The sequence below is a fragment of the Heterobasidion irregulare genome (assembly GCF_000320585.1).
Source record: "Heterobasidion irregulare TC 32-1 unplaced genomic scaffold scaffold_04, whole genome shotgun sequence".
Lineage (NCBI taxonomy): Eukaryota > Fungi > Basidiomycota > Agaricomycetes > Russulales > Bondarzewiaceae > Heterobasidion > Heterobasidion irregulare.
This window is the reverse complement of record NW_009258200.1, coordinates 1,956,190-1,969,472: the sequence shown is the minus strand read 5'-3', so window position 1 is coordinate 1,969,472 and position 13,283 is coordinate 1,956,190. Positions and strand designations below refer to the sequence as shown.

Genomic DNA, 13,283 nt, shown 5'->3' with positions numbered 1-13,283 from the left:
TGTGCGAACCTAAAAAGTACCTAAAAGCAATTCAGCGCATCTTTCGCATTTCGTATCTCGACAGGTACCAGTCACTTACTGCCAGTGTCGGAAGATCAGGATACTTTTCAACGGTGCATGATTTGGTTGTGGACATCCTCGACACTATCTCAACATTGTCGCCTTGACAACTACCTTGTCCGATGAATATTGCATATCTGTCAGGACGATCGCATCTTCAAAAACACACCTAACACATAGCAATTTGAGAAGAAATATTTGTATTGTACGGTTAGTATAGGCGCTTAAGCAAAGTAAAATATGTTCCGAATACCCTCAAATGAATCAGTGTTCTCTAGCAGCGAGCTCTCGGACCAGATCATGCAAGCCTAGGTCTCTCTCGATCTAAAGGTACATGATCGCGTTCAAACTCGTTCCTTCAAGTGATAATTGCGAGAACGTGTAACATACCTGACTCTTCAACTGTGCATCTTCCTGCCCTACCGATGATCTGAAAACAGCGTCAATTTCCTCCAACGAAATGTTCGCAGTTTCGGGTACGACGTATGTAGACCAGAGGTACGCAGCAAAACAGGCACATGCGAATACCATGAACGTTCCGCTAATCAAGGTCGTCAGTGATCTGCACCAGCGCTGATGTATAAGTGAAATATACCTAGCCGATATCTCCATCAACCCTGGCGTCACCAAACCAACGAGAACTGAGAGGTAGCGGTGATGAATAGCGAAGGTTGTAAGACCTGTAATGTGTGAGGGCTGAAATCACTTACAGTTGTTGGACCAGACGGAGGCGGTTGAGAGGGATACACCCTTGCTTCGCATCGATAATGGGAACACTTCGCTTGGTAAGACCCACCCGACTGGACCGAAGCTGATCCCATAGGCAGCCATGAACAAGTAGAGGCAGCTGTTGACATTCGTTGAAGATGTTTCAGAGGGAAACAGAGCAGCAAGTGATGGACTCACCCCACAGACATGGCAGCTGCTACCCTATGTTCTGCCCAATGACCGCTGAATTCGTAGATCTATTGAAGAATAGTATAGGGTCAACCTCGTATGATAGGTTCACATCTAGTCTTACAAGCAAGCTGACGAGGAGATGAGATATCGTCATGACCGCACTACCTGCTCTTAAGAGTGGCTTTCTTCCTGTAAAAATATGTTTGTCATATCTTCAGCTAGAGGGGAGTCGTTCGCTTACCCCACTGATCAATGTAGACTATCGCAGGCAACACAGCAACGAGTTGAACGATGTTGATACCACCTGCGACTAGTAGGTCCACAGAGTTGCCAGTCAACCCAAGACTCCGCAGGAGCAATGGGCCATAATACTAGATGCATGAGGATGCTTAGATTTCACAAGGTGTACCAAAGGCTCTATGAAGTATGCTCACAATCAATGCATTGATGCCGCTCCATTCTACCCGAGACCCTTTGATATTCGTTAATACGTAAAGACGATCAAGGTAGGCTTACGCTGGAAAAACATGATCATGATACCGATGAGAGTTCGGTCCAGATATCGCCGGTCGAAGAGTTTCACCCACGACCGGGCTTCGTTGCGAAACGAATTCTTGTCGTCAGTGCCAGTCATTCGATAGATGAGATTTGCTTCGACCTGCATTTCCAAGAACTCGATCTAAGACACCTCAAAATCAGCACGTCATGTGTGTGCAAGATGTTCGGCAAACCTGAAGCAGTGGGTCTGTCTTAGCCTCCTCGGAAGAACGAAGACGCAATTTTGCAAGAGATGCAAGTGCTGCATCACTCTTCCCTTGGTATACAAGAAGACGGGGCGATGGGGGTAGAAGAAATGACCCGAATGCCAGTAACAATCCAGGAACCAATTGGAGACCTAAAGGTATGCGCCACGACGCACTCCCAGGGACTGTTACATCAGAGTTGATTATTCGATAAATGATACCTTTTAGTCGGCTAAGGTCTATGGGCTGAGCTAGGGACGTACTGTTGCGGGTGAAGAACCCAGTCCAGAAACCGATTACACAGCCGAGTACTATAGAAAACTGCTCTAATGACATGAGCGAACCCCGAACTTCAGGCGGGCTGATCTCAGCCATGTACAAGGGGGATAGCATGCTACGAGAATGAACCAATCATTATCAAAAGAAAGATGCAGTCACGAAATCTCACCGTACCTAAGGGCACCGATACCAAAGCCACCAATTGCCCTACCCAGAACAACGTGACTAAGAGATTCAGCCCAACACTGTAGTGCAGAACCTATACAGAACACAGCTATGTGGGAGTGAAGAATCAAAGTAAGTAAACATTCGAGTGAGGGCTTCGAACTAGGTCATATACATACCGCACGCAAGAACCATTGAGGTGCGCCTCGAAAACCTGTCCGCCGAGATACCTGCCATCAGAGCACCAAATAACGCCCCCAGCTCCAGTACAGCAGCTATGAAAAGAAACTTAGAACAATATTTTGATTGATCCAAGCTCGAAGATATACTCACTCATTAGACCCTTCTCCCATGGCCCTATAGGCCATCTCTGCATGAAATCTTGCATTATGAGCACATTGGCAATGACACCTTGATCGTATCCAAATGTTAGACCTCCAATCGATGCGAAAATGGCGCATCCACATGCGTAGGAATTGTGCCAGAGGCCCGCGAGACCCTTAGGGCCGTACGCGTAGGAATAGCTTTCGCCATCGGGAGAGAAAGAGAGCGTTCCGCCATACTGCGTTGCGAGAGTGTATCCTGGAAGACGTTCAGGTTGTGAAGATGTCTCTGATTGGGCGCTGATACTGTCTGCGACGTCGGAAGGAACTGCTAAGTAGCCATTGAGCGGTCGGGTTGAGGCTGTCTAGAATCCGCTCAGTAACGAGCAGGTGGGACTTGACTTGATTTCATACCATGCGCTTTCGAAATCTCCAATATTTTCACAGGCTAGGCAGTCAAAAGTGAAAAGGAGAAAGTGCTTGAGTGATGGTGGAATGTGAGTTCCAGGATTCTCAGACGGCACCATTGACCCCGCATTCGAAGCCGCGGCAAGTCGGTAAGGATAGCCGATTGGTCTGTGCTCATTACTGAAGTCCCCCTGCGTGCTTCAAGATCCGATGTTGTACATCCTCACAAAAACACTATAACCCCTTCGCTGCCTCCAACTGTCACCCTTGTGTCACTCGAACTCAAAACCTCGACAACTTCATCACCCTCAGAGACCCCATTAGCATAACTTTGTCCTGCCCACACGACCTTGCTCGAATCCTTCGAGTCCATCCCGGGAGCCGTCATTCGTTTTGCCTTGACTTCCCTTCCTTTCTTCGTGTTTCCCACGTAATCCGATAGATCGACGGAGACAGCGAGCGTGTCTGCTTCGTCTGCAGTTGTCGATGCGTTACGATTGGCTAAGTTGAGGAAAACGAGTCGGCTGAGATCTTGCCGGTCCCACACAGCGTAGACAGCTAGCTGCGGATGTTCTGGAATATCGATGAGGGAGAGACGCGAGTTTCCAGAAGGGCCGACGGCCTCTGTTATGAGCAGGTAGGCGACGTATGAAGGCGAGGCGCGGGCGGCGCCATAGCGGTCGGACTCAACCGGATACCAGAGATTGTACTAGGGGACAATGACCATTAGTTTCCGACAATATCCAAGAACATATAGTACTGAGATGCCTGTGTACCCATGAGAATCCAGGACTCGAAAGACGGAAATATTAGTGGCGCAAACAGAAAAAACGCGCATCAAGTACCTGTTCGCTTGTTGACTGCTTTGAAACACTAATGTCGCGCCCTGGTGCATATACATTCTAGAAATGTTCAAAGAGGCACTGTACAGGACAGCTTCGAATCGGCGTAAGATCAATGTTGCCCAAGAGATGTAGGCTACTCACTGTCTGCCAACCACAGAGCCTGACCAAACGTATCCGATACGTTTTGTTTGCCAGAGCAAGAGATAGAGCTATATTCGCCAACGACGAAACCCTTTCCGACACTGCGAGCGGCCGCAATTTGAGGTTTCCAGAGATCAACGTATGCCTAAACAACGTGAGCAGATAGGTAACAAGGAGTCTTTTCACGGACTCACAGTGATGTTTTGATGATTCACCAAGTTCGGTAATGTCGTCTTAACATTCCTCGCAGGATCACATGTCGAATACTGATACCTATGGTATCGTTACCCAAGATGATGTTGGCATCACGAATGAACCCTTACATGTGTTGGTTATAATATTTCACGACGCCAGTGGTATCAATGCCCTCGTTGATGATGTCGACAGTTTTCATCGAAGCGCTTGGCGTAGGATCATCCGCAAAACTTCCTGCTTGAAAAATATGTGGAGGCAAGGAGAGATTCCTGGATAGCACGTCTGTCCATCCAAGAAATTGGGCTGCGTAGTCTGAAGAGGACCAGCCTGATGGGCGCGAGCCGCCGGCATAATGGTCGGGTTCATTTCCTACTGAAAATTGTGCATGTTTTAGCCCAACGTGTTTACAAGTGACCAACATAAGAAGCCGCACATTCGAGAGCACGTATTCGGTTCCACCCTAAGTGATTGATTGATGCAGCCAATTCATTCCGTGCAATCCCAATAGTATTGTTACCGAGGTTGACGCTGACGACAATTTTTGAAGAGTTCGGAAAGACGCCGTATGATTCGAACAGTCCTGGTCCGCTTGATGAAAGACGCGGCGAATTTTAGAATTTTATAGATATGGTCGATGAAATCTTACTAGGTGGACCGATAAATACCGCCTGACTGCCCGTGTCAACGATCAATCAGTCTTCATGAAAACAAGGTCAGTGAGTACATACCGGGTTTTCTGCCAACAGCAAGGAGGGTCCGTGTTCACTGAATACCGAGCTATCTCTGCTCCTGAGATCAGTACCTTCACTTATTATAAGTTTTAGAAACCTTGCTCACATGGTAATGCCCCCAGGTCGGATATCTGGACCTACTCCGGTCCTCTCTACCAACCTCTGCATCAACTCCCTCGTCAAGATGTTAGGATTCGAGTTGTTGCCTCCAAACACATCAAGAAATGCGAATTCTATAGAAAGTGAGGCAAGGCTTCGATCCAGTATCTGCGATGCATTGGACGGACGAGAAGAAATCTTTGGGAGCGTAACGAGCTGGGAGGCGAAAACGGCTTCCCAAACGCTACAGGCACATAGTAAGTGTGCCTTCAGCAGCATCCTCAAACAGAGCTGAAGACAATGAACATCAGAGTTTGTGGCACTGTACTTATACCCTCGTGGACGACGGTCAGCTTGGTCACAAGGGCGGACGACGAGCACAACCATTCGTTGGATGCATTTCTGGGCGGGCCGTTGCCAACGTCAGCTGGCTAACGGTTCTTCGGCAGTTGGGAATTTGCGAGGAAAGTCTGAGTCAAAGTACATAAATGAGGGGAATTTATTAAGAACCTCAGATATTCGCTCAAGGGAAGCATGGACAGTGTATGAACCAAGACGTGCGGACGATGATTTCATCCATGGAACGGTTGAGACGGCCCGCATTCCCGATGACTAAGGTGCATCTTAACTGAGGTTTGGCCCGTGAGATCGGAGGATGAATCTCGAAGAAATCACGTAGGATTTGCTCCTGTTCTTACTATTGTGTTCATTTCCAAGCCATTTCCCACCACCTCTCTACCATTGACTCGAGATATATCTCATGTCCTGTGGAAATCCAAACGAAGCCTCTGGGGAGGCCCTCATGCCCCGTTGGTCAACAGAACCTAGTTCTTGATCTCTTCTAATTTGATCTCTAGGAAAGCCCAAATTCGACAATCTCAGAGTTTGCGTCAAGTGCAGAACGTCTGGAGGGAACATTGTTATTCGACATGCAGTATATTGCAAGTGTGTTCACCTTTTTGCCTATGCCTGCCTCTATATCGCTAATATTTTTCCACAGGGAATGCTTCACACCTCTCATGACAACGAAATTCCGTCGCGCTCTCGAACCTCATATCAACTACCTCCCAGATGGTCCTCGCCGTTCAGCTTTGAAGCCATCTGGCGATCTACTTGTCGGCTTCTCTGGAGGTTTAGGCTCGACAGTACTCCTCGATCTGGTTCATCGGATTTATATAGCTAAAAGGAGAACAGAGAACGGATCAGGCGGCAAGGCTCACCCAAAGACTACGAGGGTGTGGAAAAATGTCAGAGTCTGCTACGTGGAGATATGTGATGCCTTTCCTGGAGTGTGTCTATTCGATTTTATTATCGTGCGCGCGCTGCTAATATCGAAACAGATGAGAGACAGGACTGCTGAAATCGAGGCTGCTGTGGGTCGGTATGAGGGGTTTGAGTTTATACCTTCAAGGATTCAAGATGCCTTCGATCCTTGCTGGTGGGAGACAGTGTCTGGAGTTTCATCAAAATCTCCGCCGCCTTGGGCGGTTGATCTAAGCAATGAAGGTTGTCCCAATTTTTTCCAACAATGCCGCCGCAACTAGCTCATTGAAACATAGAACTGTTCTTGTCGCCGTCGCCGTCGGAGTCAACACCACTCGCCTCACTTCACGCTTACCTCCAATCGCTTCCTACAACGACTGCTATTACCGCAACCATCTCCACATTCATTCGCCTTCTTCTTCTGTACACTGCTCGCGCTAACGCATCTTCCCATCTCCTTCTCGGCACTTCGTTGACATCACTCTCTATCTCTCTCATCTCATCTATAGCTCAAGGTGGCGGTTTTGTTATCCCGCAAGAGGAACAAGAAGAATGGGTGCCTTTCAGCGAAGAACACTCTAACAACAGTGCCAGCAACGGGCAATGGAAAGGTGAAGTGCGCATAGTTCGACCTTTGAGAGAGATTGGGATGAAGGAATGTGCGGCGTGGGCTTGGTGGAATGACTTGAATGTGATAGGGAAGAAAAGTTTTACCAGTTCGAGACAGACCATCGCCGGTTTGACGAAAGGTGAGCCGCTCAGTGTATCATCTCCTTTATTGACCCATTCATCACTGTTGTCGTGCACAGATTTCATTGTTGGCTTAGAAAAGGACTATCCCTCTACCGTGTCAACTATTGCTCGAACATGCGGCAAGTTAGCACCTAAAGACGATGCCGACAGCCTGTGCGTATTGTGTGAAAGGTATGGTAGTCTTTCATATGAGACTACATCTCCTCACCAAACATAATAGGCCAGCCCAAAAAATGGCGCACGAGTGGAAATCTCGTATATCTATACGTTCCTCATCAGACCAGAAGTCTATTCAAACCGACAGCCCAGCATCTCTCACATCTCGCCTATGCTACTCCTGCCATACGACTCTCACAAGCCGTAGCAGCCGGTCAGCCGTTCCTTTGAAACGATGTGAGGCATCTGGGCCAGCACTACCTGTCCATCTGCCTGTATGGATCAACTCGCACCTGGTGACCGAACCATCAAGCTTAGGTGTGGGCATGACAGTCGTACCAGAGCACACTGCACAAGAGAGCGAGCTCTGGAAGAGGCAGAGGATGGATAATGAGGCGATGAGGGTTGCAATAGGTGAGTTTTTATTGGAAGAGTAAGTTAGGAGGGTTGTCCTCTATCGATACGACATGTTGTAGCGCTACTGTACATTTTTCCAATATCACCTCCCTGTATCGTTCCACTAGGTTAAACCACTACTCGAAAAATAGGCCTTAACAGAGCACTGTTCAAAGCGCTAGGTGTGAGACACGAATCTCGACCAGCGTCTACGATGATGGGAAGAACGACAGCTTGGCTCTCGTCTCATTCCACGATCCCGCGTCATTAGCCGACTCTGCATTTCCGCACAATCATGACATCTAGCAACAACTCTGATCTAAACGTAACACTTTGTCTTGCGTGTTCCTCGTCTCTCCTGCCACGCTTTCTTAAACCGAAATCAACGAGTCCGAACCCACTCGCTCCTATCCAATCAGGACTACAGTTCAGCCCGGATGTCTTCCTCACTCGATGTTGTGGCCGACCCATCTGCCCGGATTGCCTGTCGAATACCCCTCACCTTGCGCGGTACGATCCTTGCCTAGCTTGTTTAGGAGGCGTAAGCGCTGTCGCTGCACGGAACAACAGACGTGTTCAACTGAAGACAGTGAACAATGGCACAGAGACGATGAATGTGGCTGGTGCCTTAAGGGACCAAGATGTTTTTGCCATCGGAGAAGACGACCTTTCGGAGAACGACGACATTGGCGATGGACCAGAAAATCGCTGTATGGAGACAAGTGATGGTGCTACCCCTCCTCCAGTGTATTCATCTTATCCTGAGCTTTCAGGCGGAGAGTCGCCCTCGCGGACAATCACTAGTGACTCAACACCCCCTACTCACCAGGAATACGTCCATGCTCCGGATTTAAAGGGAAGCTCTGCACCCTCCAGATATTATATCAAACCTAGCGACACGCTGATGGGTATCGCCCTTCGTCACGGCGTCGATGTACGTATCGATACATGTCAACTTCGATTTCTCCTCATATTTTTTATTTTCTCCCTAGGGTCGAAATCTCTGTAGACTAAACAATCTTCCCACAAGCACTTTGAACACGACCCCTCACCTCTTGCACACGCGTACATTTCTCACCCTTCCACCTGCGGACAAGCTTCGTACGCCGATCCTCTCGCCTCTCTCTTCACGCTCATTCGACGCTGAAGACGAAGCACAACGAGCTAAAACTCGAGCAATCGAACGTGCGCAGAAGCGTTTCCAATTTGTTACGAAGGAGGTGGACTGGCGCGTTGCGAGAGCATACATCGCGCTCGAGGATAACGATGAGTCTGCGGACAATGGAAACATGAAGGAGTGGGTGAAAAGGGAGAAGAGAAGTGCATTCGAAGGATCCGATGCCACTGCAGTCAGTGTAGAAAACCGCGCAGTAGATCGGTATCTAGATGACGATGAGTGGGAGAGGGAGGAAGGGAAGAACATGAAGATAGAGCCTATTCCACGGCTTGATGGAAAGGATAGGAAAGGTGAGGGCCCGCGCATTGGGCAGGGAATGCGTGGTAGGAAAAGTCCTATATGACGATGAGAAGTGTATTCCTCCTTGCATTCGCACTGAACGTCCTGAACGTTGACTTATGCACAGCCCAAGCCTCGGACTTGATTTTGTATTTGTCATACGTTGTATTAGTACTTGATCCATCAACCTCACTGATGGGCTATCAAGGTTTGTGGGAATCAGGTATGTCCCATTGACAGTGACGATATCTATCACTGATTTGTCTATGTAAATACACCTCCGTGCGTGGCCTCGCACCCTCAAATCAGCCCATATTTAGCAGCGAAAGGGTCTGCGAGGGGATCTTCCGACGGAATGTACTCCAATACCATTGCTGCCTTCTCTGCGACCTCCCTCCCGTACACTTCTTTGATTAACGCGTAACTAAGATCCAATCCAGCGGTGAGACCACTGCTCGTCCAGATGTTTCCGTCGTTCATGAAGCGGGCCTTCGGTATCCAGGTCACATTGGTTCCTAAAGTAGACACCTATCTCGCGCAGGTCAGTCACTCGCCATTCTCCAAATATGAGAGAGCGACTGACCCATGACCAAACAGACTTAGTTCCTGCAGCGCGCTTATTGTCAAGCAGTCCGGAGGCTGCAATAATAGCACCGCCGGTGCATATTCCTATCAGGTGCTTCAAGGTCTACCAGGACAAAGTGCAAAGCCGTTTAGATGTTGTAGAGAAACTGATGTCGGGAAGCGAGCTTACAGGGTATCGTGCCTTCAAAAATTTCGCCACTCTCCCGCTTGATATCACCTCCTCTGTTGTCCCTCCCGGAATAGCAATGACATCCAAATCAGGAGCATTGTCGAGGGAATAATCGGCCACCATCCTTTGCGCGTTGCCCACATAGCTCTGGCCAACCTTTGTGGACACTATGTCGGAAGATGAGGTGCTGATGAGGTGGATCTTGATGGGAAGGTCGAGGGAGATGATGTTGAGATATTCGAGGAGGGTGTAGATGTCTAAGATAGCCATTCCATCGTAGAGGAGGATACCATAGACGAGAGGGAGGTCGGTAGTTGACATCTTGGTGTTAGAAGACTCGGAGAAAAGGCAGTTCGAGATGAAAATTCAGGAAAACACTTTTCATTTTAAATATTGAACAAATCAAGCGCTCAACAATGCCGATGAGGCTCTTGTCCAGCGGTAGGGTCCAATTCTGCATACGCGTTCGTTCGGCGATCAGGCTGTTGGCGCCAACTTACCAAGCATCAGCTCGCTTCGGTGGTTTCACCGAAAGATGAAGACCGTTCATCGCGGTCCGGATAACAAACTCAAGCCCCTACTCCTTCACAATCCCACATGTCGATTTACTGAAGTTTAACAGAGTTTAAGTGATATGATCTCCCGATGATGCCAATAAGAATTACTACTTTGACCTGAATGAACAAGAAAAAAACACCTGCACTGAGGGGGAATTGAACCCCCGGCGGGTCGATGGCAACGACCCAGGTTACCACTACCCCATCAGTGCCATGTGAAGAGAATGTTAATAGGTGGATATAATCGTCGCAAAAACATTTACTGCCCGGCTCATCGTCCAGTCGCAACGTCTCCATATGTTAATTCCATGTGTAATCACATGCCATTGGTGTGTTTAACCCGGTCTCCTTGTGGACTCCTATAAAGATCATGGCTCTGTATCGACGGGTGTTCAATCAGCATCTTCCCCGCCCCCACATTCGTCTTCGCCACCCCCACATCCACCGTCTACCCTCGTCATGGCTTCCAAAGAATTGAAGCAATTTTCCGCCGAGGACGTTGCACAACATAATAAAGATGGTGACCTCGTAAGTGCTTCTAGACTCCAGTTCCCTTTCACAACGACCAATGCATGCTGCATAGTGGGTCATCATTGACGCAAAAGTCTTCGACCTCTCTCGCTTCAAAAACCTGCATCCCGGAGGTGCGGCCGTTCTGCTTGATGGTGAAATTGGTATGTCTCTCTCCCGCGAACGATGACATCAATTGCCCCAATTTACATGAAAGCATCTCGCGTGCAGCCGGGCAGGATGCGACCGATGCTTTCTATGGTCTACATCGCCATGAGATCCTTGAGCGCCCGCAGTATGCGCGTCTCCAGATTGGCACCATCAAGGGCGAGTCGAGCGTGATGCAAGCTCGCACTCCCGGCCAGCTCAGCAAGGTACCATTCGCTGAGCCCACATGGCTTTCTGAGGGATACCATAGCCCATACTACAAAGAGGCGAGTATATTCCCATACTTCCGATTTCACCGTGCTCATAGGGGCGTATCCAGAGTCACCGGCGTCTTCAGCAGGCAATGCGCCAATTGGTTGATGACGTCATCTATCCTGATGCCCAAGCCCGTGAGGAGGATGGAAAGCGCCCAAGCCTGGATGTCATTCATAAAATGGCGTACGAAGTTTCTCTGAGTAACCTTCGATCAATTTCTGAAATTCATTACAGAGACTTGAATATCCACGCTATGCGTATGGGTCCCGGCAAGCATCTGAAGGGTCTCACTCTTGTGAACGGTCTCATCAAGCCGGAGGAAGTACGTGCACCTGCGTTTATGATCATTCAGCATATGACTCATATCTCATCTTCGATCATAGTTTGACTACTTCCACGAGGTGCGAAAGTCGAATGTTTGACCTCTCGAATTTCATCTCCTAACGCACGAGTATAGCTCGTCGTCACGCAAGAATTTGCTAGAGTCGGTGCTCGTGGCTATGGAGATGGTATGCTCACGTACCGCTCAATTCAAAGCCGCTGCTGATGCTGGCTCCTAGGTTTCAACTCTGGCGCCGTCATCGGTCTTCCCCCGGTGCTCAACTTCGGTTCGCCCGAGTTGAAAGCACGCATTGTCCCCGATGTCTTGGCCGGCAAAAAGTTTATCTGCCTCGCTATCTCAGAGGCTTTTGCGGGCAGTGATGTTATGGGTCTGCAAACATCGGCCACGAAAAGTGAAGATGGCAAGCATTGGATCATCAACGGTACCAAGAAATGGATCACCAACGGAACGTGCGTTTGTCTACTGTTCTTTCATTGGCTTTCTCGTTGAAACAGTGCTATGTTCAGGTTTGCCGACTAGTAAGCTTTGACCGCATTCAGTTGTCAAAACGGGTCTCATTATCTCTACTAGCTTCACTGTGGGCTGCAAAACCGAGGTCAGTCCATTTGCCACCGCTTTTGTTGCCAACTCATTTTATAAACGTATATCTTTAAGGATGGATTCACCGTCATCCTTGTTGAGCGTGGCGAGGGGGTCGAGACAAAAGCCATTAAAACCAGCTACTCCTCCACCGCCGGAACTGCATACATCACCTTCGACAATGCTAAGGCTCCTGTCGAGAACACCCTTGGTCCAGAGGGCGGAGGAATTTTCGTCATTCTCAGGTTGGTCTCACATCCCTTTCGTCCGTGACTCCTTCTGTGCATCTGACACATCTTGAATCACCGCGTCAACAGTAACTTCAACCACGAACGCTGGGTCATGTGCTGCTCTTCGGCACGAAGCCAGCGCGCGATCGTGGAAGAGTGTTTGAAGTGGGTCAACCAGCGTAAGGCATTCGGCAAACCACTTTCATCACAGGCTGTCATTCGGAGCAAACTTGCGGCTATGATTGCCCGGGTGGAGAGTGTGCAAAGTTGGTTGGAGAATATCACGCACCAGATGAACAACATGGTGAGTCTTGCTCAGGCCTTCGGCAGATCCATATACTGATATCCTCCATCCAGTCATACAAGGAGCAGTCGCAGAAGTTGGCTGGGTGCGTAGCATCGTTTGGCTTGAATATGGTGTCCTGATCTATTTACGACGCACAGTCAAATTGGTCTCTTGAAGATGTACGCCACGCAAAGTGCACAAGAGACTGCGCGCGATGCCGTCCAGATCTTTGGTGGTCGCGGAATCACGCGGACGGGTATGGGCCGCTTTATTGAGCATGTAAGTCAATATCCACACTTGATATATCACACTCGAAGAGCACTACTTACCATTTGGTTTCTCTAGTATCACCGTACTGTCCCCTTCGATGCAGTGCTCGGTGGAGCTGAAGACGTGCTTGGTGACCTTGGTGTGCGGCAGGCCATGAGAAATATGCCAAAGAACGCTAGATTATGAGCTGGATCCCCCATTTTTATGTATCCTATCCCTGATGGGTATTCTCCTGTATATTTATTGCACTTTACTAGATTCTGTTTCCCTATCTGGCTGTAAGAGGAAAGGAGATTGGCCTTCCGATTTATGAGCGAGCCATAGAACTCCAGCGCTAATTATACGAAGCCAAGCTCGGCCTGGTGACTTCGTAGCAATCCTTACGTACATATATAATGCCCGAAGAAGCTGCATTCAC

The 13,283-nt window shown here is 48.8% G+C and overlaps 7 protein-coding genes across 7 annotated transcripts; 3 read left to right on the top strand and 4 right to left on the bottom strand.

The window, feature by feature from the left end:
* Positions 1 to 324: 324 nt before the first annotated feature.
* HETIRDRAFT_126418 (major facilitator superfamily) lies at positions 325 to 3,266 on the bottom strand (the record flags this gene model as incomplete). The annotated part of the gene is made up of 14 exons (XM_009547097.1): positions 325 to 384; positions 451 to 601; positions 656 to 701; positions 771 to 907; positions 967 to 1,025; positions 1,082 to 1,149; positions 1,202 to 1,331; positions 1,460 to 1,639; positions 1,663 to 1,709; positions 1,769 to 2,097; positions 2,157 to 2,256; positions 2,327 to 2,422; positions 2,481 to 2,671; positions 3,106 to 3,266. The coding sequence occupies 14 exons, from the start codon at positions 3,264 to 3,266 to the stop codon at positions 325 to 327; spliced, it is 1,755 nt and encodes a 584-aa protein (XP_009545392.1).
* Positions 3,267 to 3,564: 298 nt separating this feature from the next.
* Positions 3,565 to 4,480, bottom strand: HETIRDRAFT_163514 (glycoside hydrolase family 79 protein; the record flags this gene model as incomplete). Its single annotated transcript, XM_009547096.1, has 5 exons — positions 3,565 to 3,670; positions 3,724 to 3,814; positions 3,865 to 4,009; positions 4,059 to 4,137; positions 4,188 to 4,480. 5 exons carry the CDS (start codon positions 4,478 to 4,480, stop codon positions 3,565 to 3,567), a joined length of 714 nt encoding a protein of 237 aa, XP_009545391.1.
* A 224-nt stretch (positions 4,481 to 4,704) lies between these two features.
* HETIRDRAFT_163513 (glycoside hydrolase family 79 protein) lies at positions 4,705 to 5,276 on the bottom strand (the record flags this gene model as incomplete). The annotated part of the gene is made up of 3 exons (XM_009547095.1): positions 4,705 to 4,731; positions 4,788 to 4,842; positions 4,897 to 5,276. The coding sequence occupies 3 exons, from the start codon at positions 5,274 to 5,276 to the stop codon at positions 4,705 to 4,707; spliced, it is 462 nt and encodes a 153-aa protein (XP_009545390.1).
* A 373-nt stretch (positions 5,277 to 5,649) lies between these two features.
* HETIRDRAFT_417100 (uncharacterized protein) lies at positions 5,650 to 7,498 on the top strand (the record flags this gene model as incomplete). The annotated part of the gene is made up of 7 exons (XM_009547094.1): positions 5,650 to 5,698; positions 5,747 to 5,834; positions 5,890 to 6,178; positions 6,230 to 6,395; positions 6,449 to 6,901; positions 6,962 to 7,076; positions 7,126 to 7,498. 7 exons carry the CDS (start codon positions 5,650 to 5,652, stop codon positions 7,496 to 7,498), a joined length of 1,533 nt encoding a protein of 510 aa, XP_009545389.1.
* A 284-nt stretch (positions 7,499 to 7,782) lies between these two features.
* Positions 7,783 to 8,899, top strand: HETIRDRAFT_240198 (uncharacterized protein; the record flags this gene model as incomplete). Its single annotated transcript, XM_009547093.1, has 2 exons — positions 7,783 to 8,391; positions 8,450 to 8,899. Coding segments are annotated over 2 exons (1,059 nt in total), but the record flags the coding sequence as incomplete, so codon positions are not given.
* A 314-nt stretch (positions 8,900 to 9,213) lies between these two features.
* Positions 9,214 to 9,988, bottom strand: HETIRDRAFT_316216 (uncharacterized protein; the record flags this gene model as incomplete). Its single annotated transcript, XM_009547092.1, has 3 exons — positions 9,214 to 9,441; positions 9,497 to 9,601; positions 9,668 to 9,988. The coding sequence occupies 3 exons, from the start codon at positions 9,986 to 9,988 to the stop codon at positions 9,214 to 9,216; spliced, it is 654 nt and encodes a 217-aa protein (XP_009545387.1).
* A 630-nt stretch (positions 9,989 to 10,618) lies between these two features.
* HETIRDRAFT_433781 (uncharacterized protein) lies at positions 10,619 to 13,135 on the top strand. The gene is made up of 15 exons (XM_009547091.1): positions 10,619 to 10,752; positions 10,808 to 10,898; positions 10,966 to 11,168; positions 11,222 to 11,340; positions 11,392 to 11,479; positions 11,541 to 11,558; positions 11,615 to 11,666; positions 11,718 to 11,949; positions 12,007 to 12,018; positions 12,071 to 12,095; positions 12,155 to 12,324; positions 12,397 to 12,613; positions 12,667 to 12,698; positions 12,754 to 12,874; positions 12,941 to 13,135. The coding sequence occupies exons 1-15, from the start codon at positions 10,684 to 10,686 to the stop codon at positions 13,049 to 13,051; spliced, it is 1,560 nt and encodes a 519-aa protein (XP_009545386.1). The 5' UTR covers positions 10,619 to 10,683; the 3' UTR covers positions 13,052 to 13,135.
* Positions 13,136 to 13,283: the final 148 nt, after the last annotated feature.

Coding starts and splice junctions, on each gene's coding strand:
- HETIRDRAFT_433781 (XM_009547091.1), top strand. CDS start 10,684: ATGGCTTCCAAAGAATTGAAGCAATTTTCCGCCGAGGACGTTGCACAA. Junction 10,753..10,807: donor ATAATAAAGATGGTGACCTC/GTAAGTGCTTCT, acceptor CATGCTGCATAG/TGGGTCATCATTGACGCAAA. Junction 11,667..11,717: donor TGCTCGTGGCTATGGAGATG/GTATGCTCACGT, acceptor GCTGGCTCCTAG/GTTTCAACTCTGGCGCCGTC.